Source organism: Condylostylus longicornis, unplaced genomic scaffold (assembly GCF_029603195.1).
Source record: "Condylostylus longicornis isolate FDR11 unplaced genomic scaffold, ASM2960319v2 ptg000016l, whole genome shotgun sequence".
Lineage (NCBI taxonomy): Eukaryota > Metazoa > Arthropoda > Insecta > Diptera > Dolichopodidae > Condylostylus > Condylostylus longicornis.
In genome coordinates, this window is record NW_026577985.1 from 2,908,964 (window position 1) to 2,928,351 (window position 19,388).

Sequence of the window (19,388 nt, forward strand, 5' to 3'; positions counted from 1 at the left end):
AAAATTTGTCAGCCGAACAAGAAAGTAATTATTACTTATGGAGGGCTGCAAAAAATATAAAAAAGTCAATCTTACAAGTCCCCCCTGATAGGGGAACAGATGGCAAATGGGCAATAGAAAATAAAGATAAGGCTGAATATTAGTAGATTATCTTGAACAAATTTTCAGGCCAAATGACATACACTCAAACATAAATATTGCAATGGGAAATATGAGAGCAGAATACGTTATCGCTCCGTTTGCACAAAGAGAAATAGTGGAAGAAATTAAAATTTAAAATCAAGGAAAGCACCGGGTTATGATTTAATTACAATTACCAAAAAAGGGTATAACAATGTTGACTTTTTTATTGAATTCTGCATTAAGGTTAAAATATGTGCCTAATGCTTGGAAGGTGGCAGAAGTTAGAATGATACCTAATCTGGTAACCTTTAAATGAGACCAAGTCTTATATGCCAATTTCTCTGATATTTCTCTGACATACACTCAAACATAAATATTGCAATGGGAAATATGAGAGCAGAATACGTTATCGCTCCGTTTGCACAAAGAGAAATAGTGGAAGAAATTAAAATTTAAAATCAAGGAAAGCACCGGGTTATGATTTAATTACAATTACCAAAAAAGGGTATAACAATGTTGACTTTTTTATTGAATTCTGCATTAAGGTTAAAATATGTGCCTAATGCTTGGAAGGTGGCAGAAGTTAGAATGATACCTAATCTGGTAACCTTTAAATGAGACCAAGTCTTATATGCCAATTTCTCTGTTACAAATTTTGTCGAAACTTTTTGAAAAGTTATTACTAAAAAGAATGGGACCTATAATTGAGGAGAGATAATTAATTTTGAACCACCAATTTGGGTTTAGAGCAGAACATTCAACTACTAATCAAATTCATAGAATTACATAATATATTATTGAGCAAGCCCTAGAGGAAAAGCAAAGTTGTGCAACAATTTTTATGGATGTGGCACAGGCTTTTGGTAATGTTTGGTATCAAGGATTTAAATACAACTTAGAAAAAATATTACCAAAACAATATGGAGATATTTTGTCTTCTTATTTAATCGACAGATTATTTAGAGTCAAACAGGAGAGGGACTATTCCACACTTAAAGAAATAAGAGCAAGAAATTTTTACAAGAAATATGTCTCAAATAGAAAACACAATTTTGGCTACAAATGCTGGCGATACTGCGATTGTGTCAGTAGCATCAAATATTGACGACGCCATAAGAAAGTTGCAGCAGGCAAGCAATAGTTTTGATGCTTGGACCAAGAAATGGAGAATACAAGTAAACAAGCTTGCACAAGTAAATTTTAGAAATAAAGTTCTTGTAAACCGCTCTCTCCCCTTGTGTTAATTTAAATGGGATAAATATTGCACAAAAAAATGCAGCACAAGATCTGGAAGTAGCACTGGATGTCAAGCTAAAATGGAAAGATCATTTTAAGAAAAAAAAAAAACAGAATTAGAATTAAAATATAAAGAAATGTATTGGCTCCTAGGTCGCAAGTCAAGGTTGCCGATACAGAATAAGGTCCTGCTCTAAAACCACATTATTAATTCGGTTTGGTTGTGTGGTATCCAGTTGTGAGGATGCGCCGAACAAATAAATGTCCAGCGAATACAAACGTTCCAGAATAGGGTTTTCGGAATATGATGGATGCCCCTTGGTATGTGCTAAATGGAGATTTGCACAGAGATCTAAAAATTCCTCTCCTCCTAAAAGTAGAGGCCTCTCGGCTCCATGTTATCCGGGATTCTCCCAGAAGACTAAAAAGAACTTTGCAAAATGCGCTTCACCAAATCGAGTACCGTTGAATTTCTTTCAATCTATATTAAAGAAAATTTTATGGTTGGTCTAAGGGGACTATTATCAGAATATATAATATCAAGGAGGAAGTTTTGGTAGTAAAATACATAACTAACTATGGGTTGCCTTCCTCCTTCCTTCGATGAAAAAAATTTTTAAATTTTTGGTTTAAAATTCAAAGCTCTTGAGTTTCTATATTTTAATAAGGCCTTTAAAATCTTGAAACGTAATTGATTTTTTTTGCTAGTTCTTCAAAATCACAAGTTCAAATTTGCTAGGGCTTAGAAATTATTTATTTTTTATACTAAAATGTTATTTCAAGTTAATTTACGGTTTAACTGGTTAGAGTACCAGTTTTCCTTTCCAAAGTTCTTAGAATAGATCCAAGAATATTGTAAGAAAAGTATGAAATTCTAAAGAAAAACATTTCTATAACAAATTATTATTACTGACAAGGCGTTTTGTTACAAACGATCATAGAGACGAAAACCATCTGTAAAGTTTGCATGCAAATGAGATTTTGAGTAAGTGAGGTCTATTTTTACTCGATTATCCTGAGCACTGTAAAAAGGAAGATCCGCTTATTGCTCGGTGTATGTTACTTGTTATACAACATTTTTCTGTAATATATTTATTCTGTAATCTATAAACTTGCACGTTAAATGGAGAATGTAAGGATTTTTTGAAAAAAAAAATCTGGTGTGGTCAACACATAACTGACCGCAATGTGAATTGTCTAGTTAAGTGAAAGTGTTGCAGAATATTATAAAAATGCCTGGTTAATGCTTCTTTTCAATTTTTAGGGCATCTGTAAGCTTATAGTTAACATACCAAAAGAAATTTAAAGTTGGTTTTTAGTAGAGCTTCGCTTTGTGCTACCCGAATTCCCTGAAATGCTCACCAATTAGTTTGGGTAACAACCAGAACTCAAATATCAAATTTCAAGAAATTCCATCAATCTGTTCCGTAGATATGGTAAAAAATGTAAAATCGGCCCTCAGATCAATTTCTTTCCAAAAAAAGAGCTTTGATCTTTCCAAAAAATTTATATGTTTATTGCTTTAATACGAAGAATTTAAATATTAAATTTCAATGAAATCGGTTGATTATTTCTCTTTATATACTCAAAAGTGTATGCTTAGGTGTTATATGAATTTTCAAGTAAATCTGTCCAATATTTTCTTCATAATGATCAAAAATGTGAAACAGCTTCGCTAAAAGTGCAGTTCCCGATGCCTGATATATCCCAAAAGTTGAACAATCCATATTATAGTCGAAATAAACTTAAATGAAAAATTTCATCAAAATCGGTTCAGTCGAACTTGAGACACACGAGTGCACATACAGACTGACAGACCGATAGGTTGCTAAAAATAGTTTATTTACGTTTTCCACCTAATGGATAATGGAGAAGTGCATTCCCACCTACAACTCGACATGCGAAATTTGTTGGCACACATAACTTATCTATTGTAGAAGATAGAATAACGAAAAGTTTGTTTTTCAAGATATAAATCATTTTTAAAAGAGATCGGTTTTTAAATGCCAACATTCAAATTCCATACATTTAACAATGAAATAAAGAAATGTAACAATTAAAATTTTTTTCTAATTTTTGTGAGATTTTAAAATATTTTAGGTATAAAAAGGAATTGGAATTGAGGTGTTTATAATTTAAATTAAGTTTCGTTCCTGTATATTGTTCTTAATGTGATACTTTATTGTAAAAGGTATACATAAGATGAGCATACTTATTTTAATTGGAATAACTCTTATGTACTCTGGAATGTTACGCTTTTGTGTCAGAAATTTTGTATGTCATACATAACATAGTGAAATATGCATATGTTAGGGGTATGTGTACAAGTGTCAATATTTTAATAAATTATTTTTCTTGAAGTATTCGCTGAAACCTGAACCGCTGAAACTGTTTCATTCTAATTACTGAAACAAATTAAAGTTACTGCCATATTCTTTAATCATGAAATGAAAATTTTTAAGTGAGTAATTGTTGAATGAACACAGTATCGTTAATTTTAACGAGGGAATTTTGTAAGAATTTTCGAGAATAAAACTTTCTTCTACAAAAATTCTCTAACAAATATGTAGAAATTTGGTGTTTATGTTTTACTTGTATATTTTTGCAAAAATAAACTGATTCGCTTTTCTTTGACTGATGATTTTCAATATGAAGACTAATGTCTTCATTTCATTTTGATGAAATATTTAACATATTTTTTAACATCAGTTCATAGTAATTTGTTTTTCATATGTTTTATTTTCAGGTGAATCTCTTTACACCAGATATATACGTTCAAGCACTGCCAGAAATTTTTGAAGGACCAACTGCCAATATATATGGAATTGTAAGAGTTACAGACAAAGATTTAGGTATTCATGGAGAAATAAAAAGTTTAGAAATTGTTAATGGAGATCCAGATGGCCATTTTCGAATAGTTAAAACAGATAAGTCTGGTGAATACAATATTGAAATTCAACGTTTATTAGACCGTGAACGCACCCCCTTAGGTTATAACTTAACTTTACGCGCCGTAGATAATGGTATACCGCCACAATCGAGTTATAAAATAGTGCCTGTACATTTAGCTGATATAAATGATAATGCTCCGGTATTCAATCGGGAAATCTACGAAGTTTCTGTACCAGAAACTTCACCACCAAATACACCTGTGATAAGACTTAAGGTTACTGATCGTGACCAAGGTAAAAACGCTTTAGTATTTCTTGAAATAGTTGGAGGGAACGAAGGTGGAGAATTTCGAATTAATCCAGACACCGGAATGTTGTATACTCAAAAATTGTTAGACGCAGAAACCAAAGCATTTTACACGCTAACAGTTTCAGCGATAGATCAAGGTAACTCCGGTATGAGGATGCAATCTTCAGCAAAAGTTAAAATCAATGTACAGGATACTAATGATAATGATCCAGTATTTGAGAATATAAACAAAACGATTTGGATTGATGAAAATGAACCATCTGGTACAACGGTAACTAAAGTAACAGCTAGAGACCGTGACTCTGGAGAAAATGCTTATATTTCATATAGTATAGCAAATTTGAACGATGTGCCATTCGATATAGATCATTTTTCTGGTGTTGTACGAACTTCAAAACTTATAGATTATGAAAGTATGCGGCGAGAATATATTTTAAGTTTGAGAGCTTCAGATTGGGGTTTACCTTATCGACGACAAACCGAAATGGAATTAATAATTCGAATTCGTGATGTTAACGACAATAGACCTCAATTTGAAAGAGTAGATTGTATTGGCCATATCCCCAGAGAGCTTCCAATAGGAACAGAAATTTTAACATTATCAGCTATAGACTTTGATTCGGGAAACTATATTAGTTATCGTTTGATATCCGGAAATGAAGATAATTGTTTTAATTTAGATCCTACATCTGGAGTAATTTCTATTGGTTGTGATTTAATCGACATTGGTACTGACGCACGAGAAGTTAACGTAACTGCTACAGATGGTACTCATTTCGCAGATGTAATGACCATCAAGATCAACCTTATTAATGCAAAAAGAAATTTTGCAGCATCTGGAAGTGTCTTTCCTAATCAAATGAATCGCCTTGGTCAACCTGTGGAAGAAAGCAGTCATTTTGAATGTCGTGACACAGGTGTAATTCGACGACAAGCGGAAATATTGGCTGCGGCTGAAAAAAATAATATGCCGGGGAGGGAGTATAATGCTCGTGATGATTTCGTGATGATGCCAAGTCGGTACGGAGAAAACCAACACACGCCAGAATTCGTAGAATTCCCAAATGAATTACGTATTAATGAAACTGTAGCATTAGGAACAACTGTGGGATGGATAAAGGCGCGTGATCGTGATTTGGGTTATAATGGAAAATTGGTTTTTGGTATATCAGATGGAGATCACGATTCTGTGTTTCGAATAGATCCTGAAACTGGTGAACTACAAATAATTGGATACCTAGATCGTGAAAGGGAAGATGAATATGTGCTAAATGTTACAGTGTATGATTTAGGTAAACCGCAAAAATCTTTATCAAAGATGTTGCCAATTTTTGTAATTGACGAGAACGATAATCCACCTAAATTCTCAAAATCACTAGCGTCATTTCGTGTAACTGAAAACGCTATTAATGGAACAATCATCTTTCAATTAAATGCAACAGATGCTGATTTAGGGGAAAACGCTGCTATTACGTATACGATGGTAACCGACACAGATGATTTTCAAGTTGATCCTAAAACCGGGATATTATTTGTAAACAATCGTTTAGATAGAGAGCGTCAAGAAATCTATGAGCTTAGAATAAGAGCAACCGATGGTGGGGTTCCTAATAAAAATAAACCACCAATAGCAACTTTGCATTCTGATGCTATAGTTAGAGTAAGTGTTGACGACATAAATGATAATGCTCCGGAATTCACTCTAAATGAATATACATTTAGAGTTAGAGAAGATATTCCTCGTGGTACTGTGATAGCTATTGTTAGCGCTACAGATTTAGATATTGGCCCAAGTGGAGAAGTATTATATTCTCTTAGCGAAGATGATGATGAAGAAAAATTATTTAAAATTGATAAATATAGTGGGACTATACGTACAGAAAGTTTTCTTGATTATGAGGAACGCCAAGTTCACAGCCTCACGGTTCGTGCCATTGATCGAGGAACACCAGCATTATCATCAGAAGCAACTGTAATTATTGAAATTATTGATGTGAATGAGAATCGATATGCTCCAGAATTTCAAGATTTTGTATTAACTGGTAGTATATTAGAAAACCAACCGCCCGATACCCTTGTTATGAATATAATTGCTACTGACGCTGATCCACCTGGCCCAGATTCAAAGGTTTCTTATTCTATACGGGGAGGAGATGGATTAGGAATTTTTACTATATCTAATGATGGTAAGCTTTTTTGATTAATTATACACAATTAAAGATTCAGTAGATTTTGAAAATTTTTGCGAATGAACGATTGAACGAAAGGGATTTTTTTTGCCCTGTTCTAATATTATGGCCCTTATATTTTGATTAAAGTAAAAAAAAAAAGTAAAAGTGTATAAATGTTTGAAAATATCAGTAATGTTTTAGGAAGAATTTAAAGTTTTACTTCAAAAACGGAAGACCAATTAATTCGAAAAAATTCATTGAGCTATTTTGTTGCATGTTGGCTTTGTAGCATAATTAATATACTAATTTCGTAATCTCTCTTTTGAGTCTTAAAAATAAAGATACAACTAATTCTTATATTATTTTAAAAATTCAAAAGCTAGTTTTTGAATAATATAATTTTACAATATTATATTTAAATATATTTTAATATGTAAAGGATAGCTTTGCTTTATTATTATATAATAATAAATATATAATAAAAGTAGTCTAATAGTTTATATTAATATACTATGAAACTACTTTACATGAGTACTTCAATCACTTCAATACCCAAAACATGTTTAGAAAGTTTATATTTTAACATATTATCGTCTTTGATGAAGCCGTTTTAATGAATACAAAATGTGTGATGTTAAAATTTCAGCATACAAATGTAATGTCACTACAATTTTAAGATTATGAACCAAATTTTATGTTGAAAGCGAAGCTAAAAGCAGCTTTAAAACCTGTAAAAAAAAAGTTAATATAATTTCAACCAATAGAATATGAAAATCTTTTATAAAGTTTTAATATACATCAGGGTCGTAAAATTTCCTATGCTTTCATATAATGATAAATTTGTTTGTTCAAAAAAATTCTCCTATTTTTCACTATTCTTTATATATTCAAGTATTCAGATTTTTATCTCATATATATTATATTTTGCATTGAAGTTTTAAAATAAATTTAAATTGCAAGTATTTCATTTTCTAAAATAAATAACACACTTTTTGTTCCTTAATAATCATAATATACATATGTAATGTATATGCTTATATGCCATATACTTAAATTGATACATTTTTGAATTTATGAAATATAATGAAATATAAAGGTCATTTTGGCAGAAATGTCAATGTGAAGAATAAGTCAGGAACATATACATATGTATGTATATATAAATATGCTTTGTGTATTGCAATCATTAGGTATACAAAAGCAAAAAAACAGCTTATAATATAAATTTTAATTTATGACAAAGCATTTTTAAATTCATGAAAAAGCAAGTGTATTGATAAGAAAATTCTATAAATTGATGAAATCTGATGTGATCAGCACATAACCGACCACAATGTGTATTGTCTAGTTAAGTAAAAGTGTTACAGAATATTATAAAAATGTCTGTTAAATACTTCTTTCGAATTTTTAGGACATTAGTAAGCTTATAGTTAACATACCTACAAAAATGTAAATTTGGCTCTTACTAGAGTTTCGCTTTGTGCTAGAACTCCAATGTCAAATTTCAAGAAATTCCATCAATTCGTCCCGTAGATATGGTGAAAAATGTAAAATCAGCCAGCGCATCAGTTTCCGAGCCCTGATCTTACCAAAAAATTTATATGTTCATTGTTTTAGTATGAAAAATTTAAATATTGAATTTCAATGAAATCGGTTGATTATTTCTCTCTATGTACGCAAAAATGTATATTTGGCCGGTAGTAAACGTCCAGTTGCTAACGCCTGATTTCTTCCAAAAGTTAGCAGGTTTCACAGACGGTTGAGCTTAGCTTATATATGAAATTTCAAGAAAATCTATTAAATATCTGTTGAGTAAAGATAAAAACCGTAAAGTAAAATTTATTATGTGAATAGCCAGTTTGATTTCTTAAATATTTGATACTATTCTACTTAAAATTTCGATATTTTGAAGCATGAATCAAGGTAACAGACGATTTTACAACTTTGTCTATGTAATTGAAAAATTTTTAATCTTTTAATCGGTTTGAAGAGCACTGAGCTTTGTTCTTCTAAACCTAAGAACTAAAATTCATTTTATTCTTTTAGATAATGTGGATATAGTTCTTAAAAGTGAGAGAAAATTAATATTCTCGTTAATGTTATTTAGCCAGTGCGGATACATTTAAGTGAAACTGATCATATATGTATAAATATATGTACATTGTCTCAATGTATGTGTATACATGTATAAATACGAGTATATGTACATTGTATGTTACACTCTAGAAATAATATGCGAATGTCTTTATACATGTAAAGACTGAACCTTATATGTATACTAAGGGGTGAATTTAGTCTTTTTCTCGAAATTAATCAAAATGTAATAAGTGTACGGCCTAGGCTTTTAAATACTTTCAACAAAAATTTGCGATAAGTTAGACAATTTATCATAAAGCGATTTTATGTGTGTTAACGTGAGTTTCATTGAGTAAGACATGGCTAATGAAAAATTGTTTTATTTGGGGGAAAGGAGTGATTCATCCAATTTCCTGATTTATCATCAACTAACAATTATTGTTATTACACTGAAAAGCATAACAAAGTTGATTTACCGAGTTAAATCGATTATAGATATTTGAAATTATTAACAACGTTTGTGTATCGCAAATGCAAAAATGTTGGTTAACTTAAAATGAAAATTTTTGAGGATGAAAGATTTTCCGCATTTTGTCACCGAAAAGCAAGTCATAAGCAATTAACAATTTAGATTATTTAAAAGTTTGGGACAGTTATTCTATTAAGTCCTCCTTCATACTCGCTTCAATATAAAATAATATACCTTTTTTCTCAAAATATAGTTGATAATTATGAATGTTAGTTTATTCCTGGAAGTAAAAAAAAATCTTTACAATTATTAAACAAAAATGTGAACTTTGTATAGTTATTATAATATAATAATATAAATTTTTCAAACAGTTTAAATACAAAAGGTGATATATAATAAAAAGAAAATGAATAAATTTTTTATATTTTGTCTATTCCCTTTTTTTTATTAGAATAAGCTTACATAATGCACGTATTCTATTTATAACATTTTTCTAGAAATTTATTATATAAAAACAATGTTTACCATTATCAGAAAAGATTGAGGTTTTCACAATTCTACTTTTAATTTGTCTCATTTTATAATTTTTCATATTTTTTTTTTATTTTAATTTCATTTAATTCATGATCATGCTTTTGCACAATTTCAGGGTCGAGGTCTAATTTTTTTCTTTTCATAAACATTATTTTATTTTTTATCTTCATTAATATCTACTGCATTTCTTTTTGAAGTATATACATATATATGCATATGTACATATACATACTTTGCTCAGTTTATGTGACAAAAATATTTTTTGGAGAGAATCATGTATCTAATAATTGTCTTGCAATGGCATTAATGTTACATTAAATCACCATGATACTTGTATAGGTAAGATTTTATAATTTGATCAAATTAATTAAATCCTTTTGTAATGATCTGATGGGGGATAAATGTAATCAAAAGATTAAAACATTTCCCAATTATGACAAAAATTGTGTTATATTAAGGAAATAATAATTGGATATTAAATTGTGTGTCGTTAGTTAAATTTAAAAAAGAATTTTTTAAAATGGATACTTAAGGAAAACTAAATTTTTTCAACATTTATAAAGGCAGCTTTAAATAAAATCTCATTTCAAATTTGAAGCTTTTCAAATTTTCTACCAATGTAAAGTGCACATTTTTCTTAAATAAATTTTCGCTTTATTATACTCAATTAAGTGTGATTTTTTTTTATAAAATGTACGATTCTAGTCGTTAAATATTAAATTCTTCTATTATTTACATAGTTTACCTGCAGTTACTTAACAGTACTATATAAAAAATGCAACTGCGCATAGTATAAAATCAAAACTGTTAAGTAGTATAAAATTTTCAAACATTTTGTATTGTGAACATAAAATATATATTAATACAAGCAATGTCAATCAAAAAATTTTTTAATGGAATATGTCAAACAGTTTTTAAAAATAAACTGAGATTTTCAAAATAAATAATTTTTAGCTAGTTTAAAATAACTAAAATGCTTTAATTTATGGAAAATTTTTAACACCATGTGTCAAAGGTAAGAAATTATATTTTGAAGGTCACATTTGAAGAAGGTTACACCGTAAATAAAACAAAAATTTTATTAGAGAGTTTAAGAAAATTTTTAATATTTTTTTTTATTCGTCGCTTCGTTGTTTGTAACTATTCCAGTTTTCTTGGTTAACAATAATTAATTATTAAATTTCAAGAAAATTTAGATATCCTACGGTTGATTACACGAAGAAGCACCGTTTTTTTTTTGTTATTTTCATATTTTTTTTACTGAATTTCAGTTTTAATTATATTTATTTAAAAATAAAAATAAAACAACCAAAATATTAAGCGAAAAGAAAAATGTCCTGTATAAATGAAGAATTTCTAAAAATAAAAGAAAGAAAAAAATGCAAATTTTTTTTGTTATTCTTTTGCTTTTTCTTCATTTTTTTTCAATTAATTTCATGGGTATGCCAGGAAAAAAGGCAAAATCATCACGATGAAATCAAAAAGGACAAAAATCTATAGAGGTACCTAACATTGAAGTAAACCAAGTTAATTATACAAAATTTTTTTACATACATCTACTCTTAATTGCAACTAAATCAAATAAAGTATAAAAAAGTTTAGGTTAATATAATATGAAATTTTAAGTATGTTCGTTCCAATATATGTGTATTTTTTTGTATTTGTAATACATATATGTATGTACATACACTTCACATTATATTTTATGTATATGCTTTGTATAAAAATTTCTGCTATACAAATTTATGTTTATTTAATGCTGAATAAGCGGACAGACTAAACCCTTAATTTAGTAATTAATTTTTTTTATAACAAGAGCAAAACAATATTCTTGTTTTATGTGCACACAGCAAAATTTCATTAAGCATGTGTATATATGGAGTTCCTGATATACATGTTTGTTATACGTGTATTACGTTTATAGTAAAGCTAATTAAAAAAATATTATAGAAATATATATAACACTTGTGTTATATGCATTTTTGCCATAAAATGAGAAAGCATATCACAAATGTGTATATATACATATGTGTGTCACATCATATATGTATATATAACACACATACGTATTTACATATTTCTATTTTTAATTAAATTTGTTTTAATTGAAGGGAAATCTAATGTGAATTTCCTTGATTATTAATATTTAGTTTAACTTGGTTATTTTTTTTTTGAAGGTGAATTAAAAAATTGTGCTTTAATTTTCATTAATATCTTTAAGAAAGCTACTAGTTTGTATAGGAAATTAGTAAAAATTGAAATGAAATAAATTTGGGTAAAACCAACGGTTTGCAATACAGCAGTTTTCTCATAAGAAATTCATAAGTTGTTTTTCTTTTTTTTAAATTTTTTTTAGCGCTTTTCCAAAAATTTTTTGAAAAAAAGTGGTTATTAATTTCACTCTGTCCCTCATCATCCTAAATATATGATTGCATATATTTAGGATGATGCATGTATGCAGTCTTTGAAATAAAGCAAAAATTAATATAAAGTGGATTTAACATAATGCTCGATTTTAAGGTTTAATTGCGCGAGTTAAGAAAAATAATTAGCTTTTTACGTTTATAGAAATTTGAAAAAACTGGCGGTTTCGGAAATATAAGTTGTTAAAAAATTCAAATTTTACAAATTTCAAGAGGCGATAACTTGAGAGGGGGTGGAGATGGAAAAAAATTTTCTTCTAACGAAATGAACAATTTGTTAATTTGTTAAATCTAAAAGCCCCTAAAAGTTCAAGCTTCTACAGGCTGGGATCTAGAAGAAAAACGGCATCAAAAATTTGAAAAAAAAAGGACTTTGGATAACGGTAAATTTGAACGGCCATTTTGTTTTTCTAAAGTTTAACTATAGTATACCGCGCTGGGGGAAGCAAGCCGCTGCCTTTCTGCGTCAAAAAAAGTGTCGACGGACGGATGGACGGACTGACGGACGCACAGAGTGAAACTAATAAGCACTTTTTTCTAAAAATTTTTTGGAAAAGTGGTAAAAACCAAAATTTAAGTAAAAAATAAAACAATAATTTTGTAAGACGATAAAAATATTTTTCATCATTAATGCTAAAGAAATGAAGAAACAAAAGATAAGCAAAAGAGTGGAAGAGGGAGGCAAGAAAAAATTTAAGAATTTTTGATGCAAATTTATTTTTTAATTTAAACTTGTTAGCAAGAGTTCTAATTTAACCGTTCTTTTTTATTGAAAACAAAAAAGAAATATGAATAGTTGGAAATGTTTAGTACAATTGAAAGGCTCTGTCCTTGTTGGAATTTAAGTTTTAATTTCACTTCCTTTCTTTTACATTATTTTAAATATAAAAATAATAGAAAATTATGAGTTTTTAAAAATCTGTAATAAAGAAAGAACGAAAATAGAAAAAATTTGTTCCTATGTAATTTAAGCAAGCATTTTGTGAATTTATAGATTTTTCATTTGCAAATCAAGATCCAATTATTCGGTGTCAAGATTTCTTTTTTGTTTTATAACTTTTCTTAATGGCGATCTTTGTATTTTATAGCTTCTTGCTTTACTTTAGTATTATAATATATGACTAGAGCTTGAAATATTTAAGCTCTTTAAGGGGATAGAATTTCGAAATCAATTCCTCATATAAATTGATATAGGTATAAATTTAAGAACTATAGGAAAGAGTGATTCCAGTGTCACATTGATAAAAATATAATTATACTACCGAAATATTCAACTTTTTTAATAATACTCGTGTTGTTTATTTTTTATTATCTTGAACAGTATGTAATCTATAGTAATGAAAACATTAACAAAACTGTAATTCTTCAACTGTTTCCATATTTCGTGTTATCTCGCACCCTCTGCTTATACAGCAATATGTATCTTTCTTATTTAATTACAGTTTCAGGAAAAAAAGTTCTTAAAAGTTAAATATCGAAGTTTTTCTTTGTTAGCCAACATTCTAAATTTGATTTTGGACTTCTTGAAGAAGAAAGTTGAATTTTTTTGTTTTTTCTTTTCTTTGTAATAATAATTTACGACTTCTTAATTTTATTTTGTACGTTTAGCAAATTTTCCACAATTGTATTACATTTAATTTCAAGTTCTGAAAGAAAATTTCATTTCAGTTTAAATGATATTTGACAAAACTTTCTCTTTTCTTTACAAAATGAGCGTAAATCTTGATTTTGGTGAAAAAAAATTTGAATAATAAATTTTTTCTCTAGGGGTTTTACTAGGTTTTTACTGAAATTTCCTCATGAATAAAATGCTTTCTTTCCTTTTATTTGAATTTTAAACAAAAACGGTCCTGGAGGATATTGCTTTGAATTCATTACGCGCATGAATCATCTTTAACAGTACAGTGGGAAGAAAATGTAAACCTGTATATTGTAAGATTTTGTCACTTTTTATATGGTCTACTTTCTAAATCAATATTTGATATTTTTATATTAAACATAAGAATTAAAAATTTGCGAATTATAACACTTGTTAACGATACTATGTATGAAAGGTTATTTGTTATATATTTATTTATGTAAGTTTTCGTGTACAGTTAATTTTTATAAATGATTCCTTTTTTGACACTTTGATTTCTGTAGGATAAGAATAATATTTTCGTTAAAACTTTAATATTTATGGACAAAACTTTAAGTATAAATGGTATTTATGGTTATTTTATATTACGAGTATATATACTTAAGTATGGAAATAATAAATTTTTTATTGTAAATCACTTCACATAACTATGCATAAATGCTGATTATTTTTACACTGAACTTTTTAATTAAATATATATTAATATATTACACAAACATTTTAGTTAAATATATCTAAAGCAAAAAAAATTTTAGAACTCTGGAGAGAACCTTACCTTATTTCTGTTAACTGAAAAAAAAAACTTATTATTTAAGAATTCTAGGGACAGAATGCTGCGAAAGATTTATTATAGGTGTATTTTATAATTATTAAGACGTGTATTTTTTGGATAAATTCATTATGATTGACAATACTGACACAAATTTTGGATACATGCTTCTTTTGAAGTCCAAGTTTGAGACATTGTACGAAGCCATGCAATTTCAAAATGAAGATTTTGTTTTCAGTATCGTTTATTTAAAAGTTTGTTATGAGAGAACATAGAGATTCTTCCTTTATAAAGTGCTCCTCAAAGTGGATAAAGTATAATGGAAGAAGATTTAATAGAAAAGAATTATTGAAAATTAAGTTTTATTTGGATATTACTTTGCCAATTTATTGCAAAATAAGTATATTTCTTCTCTCTCACAATATCAATAAAATCTGCTTGAAAAAGTAGTACTATTGAGTCTGTATTTTATTTGGAACTTAGTGGCAGTGGTACGAGAAATTTAGTTTTCACAAAAAAATTTATAAAATTTGTTTTCATATTTTCATATTAATTTTGATTGAATCTTTGGATATTACAAGCATGAAAAATTGTTATTACAATTTTTGGAATAACTTTAAACGTTTACTGAACATTTTATCTTACCTGTTCGTTTTATATTTCAAAAGTCAAATCCTTACAGAACAGAGAAAGAACTTTATATTTTGTTTTACTGAAGGGTCTCCACTAACATACTTGAAAATTAAGATTAAGTTCATAGTTAAGATGAAAATAAAATATGTTGTGAAATATTCACAAAAATAAGAAATTCATTTCGGAACTCAGTGCTGAAATAAAATATTCTCCTTTTAAAGTGTTAAAAATAACTTGCTTCATGCAATTACTTATTAGTTTGGAATTATTTTATAATTTATTAGTACTTTCTTTGTACATTTAAATATTAAGATAGAATTATATTTATTAACACTAAGTATACACTAATATTTACATTACGAAAAAGAATTTTCTTACTTCAGTAATTACCTTACTTTCACTAAATTTAGGTATGATTAACAATTTTTAATTCATATTTATGTGTTGAATCTGAATGAATAAATCATTTAATAAAATTTCTAAAAATATAACAAAGAAGAAATGTTAGAGAAATGTACAAAGGCAAAATGTATACAGTATTCCTTCCGGCATTAATTTTATGGAATCCATTTTCAAGGATATTATATATTTCTGATTATATGATTATAAATGATATGTAGTCATGAAAACTGCTATATAAATATTTGCTGCTTTAATATAAATTTGCAAGATTTCAGATGATTTGATGGAAATTTCTTTCAATCCTTGAAAATCATACAAAAAAACAAAATACTATTAACTTAAAATAATATAAATCTTTCTTATTAAATAATGAATATTCTCAAAGATAAATAGTATTTTCGCGATTCAAGCTCAGTGAAAATATTTTATTGTCGAAAAGAATATTTAAGAAAAATTTCAGTGAAACACATATTATTCAGAGATCAAAAATAAGGAAAAAATTTTATTGGTGAAAGTAAGTACCTAAGGATTTTTTTTTAAACCTAGTGTACTTGATCCTTGTCACCCTTCAAAAAAATTAAATAGTATTAAACTTAGAGTGCATAAATAAGGGATAGAATAGGTTGAGTAAAATTAATAACAAAATTATTGACAAAATTGGTAAAAAAAACCAAAATATAAGCAAAATTAATAAACATTTAAATAAATTTTGATGAGCTGAAGAATTTCAATAAAATTTCTGCCTTTAAAAAGTCTTACACTACTTTTAATGTTTTGCCATACATAATTTGTAGCATACTTTTCAAAAACAAATTTGGAAAAATAGTGCTTATTAGTTTCACTCTGTCCGTCCAGCCAGATGTCTGCTTACAAAAAATTTACGCTCTTTAATGTAGACAGCCAAAATTTTTTATAAAAATATATCTTTACATAAACTTGTTTCTGTAAAAGAAAATTTTTAGTCCTGAAAATAGTATTCGAAGTACTAAAAGGGCTAGGACTCAAATGGTATTTATTGTATTAAAACCATAAACATTTTTGAAATTTCGAAAACGCAGAAATATTTCGACATACTTCTTCTACTATAACCCTTCCTTCATGAGGTAGGTTATGTGATGGCACCAAATTTTGGATGTTAATTTTTTTATGAGAATGCACTTCTCCATAATAAGGAAGCTTTAATAAACTACTTTCAATGAGATATCTGTCTGTTGGTCTGTGTGTATGCGCGTGTATCTCAATTTCGGCTGAACCGATTTTCATGAAATTTTATATGTTAGTTTATTTTGGCTATGGCACGGATTGATCACTATTGGGAACTGGACCTTTTTGCGGGCCAAATATACATTTTTGCGTATATAAAGAGAAATAATCAATCGATTTCCTTGAAATTTAATATTTAAATTCAAGGTGTTAAAACAATGAATCTACAAATTTTTTGAAAAGATCAGGGCTTGGCAACCGAACTGAGGGCCAATTTAACTTATCTACGGAATCGGGTGATGGAAATTCTTGAAATTTGATATTCGAGCTCTGGTTATTACTGAAACTAACGGGGGAAGTAAGAGATAAATTTACACTTTTCTAGGTTTGTTGGTTAAAAGCTTGCTGACTTCCTTAAAACTGAGAAGAAGTGTTCAAAATGCATTTGAACAAATTTGACACTTTCACTAAACTAGGAAATATACATTGCGCTCGGTCACATCAGATTTTCTTAATTTTTGATATTGTTTTCCTCCTGGACGGTAAAATGCAGAATTCTGAAATTTTAGTAGCTTTTTGACATAAGCAAATAATTTATTTCCAAATTTTTATAACAGTAAAAAGCTGACGGCAAATTCCATGCCTGAGAACTCGACGATTATTTTCAACTTTTGCTTTCAACTTTTTTCTTTGTTTTTATCCTAAATATGCCATGAATTGAAATATTACAGTATTTTAAGGAAGGTGACTGAAAAAGCTAATAGAGCTTTTTAGAAAAAGGATTTTCAATTGTTGAACAGAAAAGTGCTACTTGACTTTTGATTTGGTTCGAATTTAATATATTTGTGCTTACTAAAATAGTGTGTAAAACAAACGGTGAAGCCCCTCAATATCATACGAATACATTAAAAATGTTGTTTCATTAATAAAGTCAAGGAACATGAATGTGGCATCTATAGGAATATTGAAATAAAATTCATAAAATTTCATTATTGTTTTATAGTTCTGTGCAAATCTTTGTTTGCGGTGATTTTATAATATAATGCTTTAAATTTAAATAAAGTTGGGTCAAACTAACGGTTTGTATTGTAGCACTTTTCCCTTCAACAAGTGAAAATACTGCTTTTAAATACAGTCTACCACACTATTAAAATTATTTTCATTCATATACGAAACTATTTCTAGGATTGCATGTATCAGGATGAACGATTTATGCAGTCTTTGAAATAAAGCAAAAATTAATTTAAAGAGTGGTTATACATAATGCTCGATTTTAAGCGTTAATTACGTGAGTTAAGAAAAACAGTTACATTTTTTAATGTCCTAGAATTTACAGTTAGCTTTTTGTGTTTACAGAAATTTGAAAAAGCTTGCGGTCAAGGTCAAAAACTTAAATTTTACAAATTTCAAGAGGTGATAGAAGTTTTGTAAACATGTCCGCGGACGGTCGGACAGAGTGAAACTAATAAGGACTTTTTTCAAAAATTTTTTGGAAAAGTGCTAAGAAAAAGTAATGAAAAACACTACTGTTTCTAAAATTTGATATTTTAACCAAAACATTTACTAAACACTAAATTAAAATGAATTAATTAATTTTATTGTAAATAAGAGTACTTGTTTTCATCTGCAAATTTTTAATTTAAAAGCTTTTAGATCTACTAAATAATTTTAAAAATTATAAAAAATGAAAAAAGTTATACTAATATAATACAATAAATAAAAATATTTTTTAATTATTTGATGTGGGTTCCTCAAATCGATCTATATTTTTCTATTTTAAGTTGCGGTTTTAATTTATTGATTTAATTTTAAAATAATTAATATTTTATAAAATTGAAAATCTACATAATTGCTTTGAGGTACAGTTATTTTCTATATTGAATAATTAATAATTTTATATAATTTATTAGCATTGTCTCAAATCTGAAAGGCATAATGTAACAGACTTTAAAATTGAAAAATTATGTAGCAATTTTAATCTAAAGGCAAAAGTTTTTGAAAAAGATGAAAGTTAATTTCATTTGGTTTTATTTGTTTATCCTGATGGGTTCACGAAAAGGTGAACACGAATAGAGGAATATTTTACAACTGACTCTATATTCAGAGGTCATGAAAAAATTTAAACATATGATATTAAAATATAATGTTAAATTTACCCTCTACCTTGTCTCTTTGCCTAGCCCGCGGCCTGCCCGTTCCTTTACTTAACAATGGCTAATACTCGAATCTCAGTGGCTTAGACATCTCATACTTTGGAGTTTGATGCTTTTTACAATATCTTCTCCATATATTAATTGATTCAACTCTTCGTTTGTACGTAGAAGCTATGTTCCATCTTCAAGTTACTTGGCACCAAAACTCTTTTTTAATATTTTGTGTTCGAAGATTTTTAAATTACTTTCATCATCCTGAGTTGTGACCATGCCCCGCATCCATAAGTTGCTATTGGTCTGACGATTGTTTTGTGTAAAATGGTTTTTAAGTTTCTTCATAATAGTCGAGACTGAAA

General features: G+C 28.0%; 1 protein-coding gene across 1 annotated transcript in view; it reads left to right on the forward strand.

Moving 5' to 3' along the window:
• LOC129605951 (fat-like cadherin-related tumor suppressor homolog) overlaps positions 1 to 19,388 on the forward strand; it is a 211,050-nt gene that overhangs the window by 105,465 nt on the left and 86,197 nt on the right. The window contains exon 4 of the mRNA XM_055515986.1: positions 4,106 to 6,746. Within this exon, the coding sequence (XP_055371961.1) occupies positions 4,106 to 6,746 (2,641 nt within the window). The remainder of the gene's footprint in view (positions 1 to 4,105; positions 6,747 to 19,388) is intronic.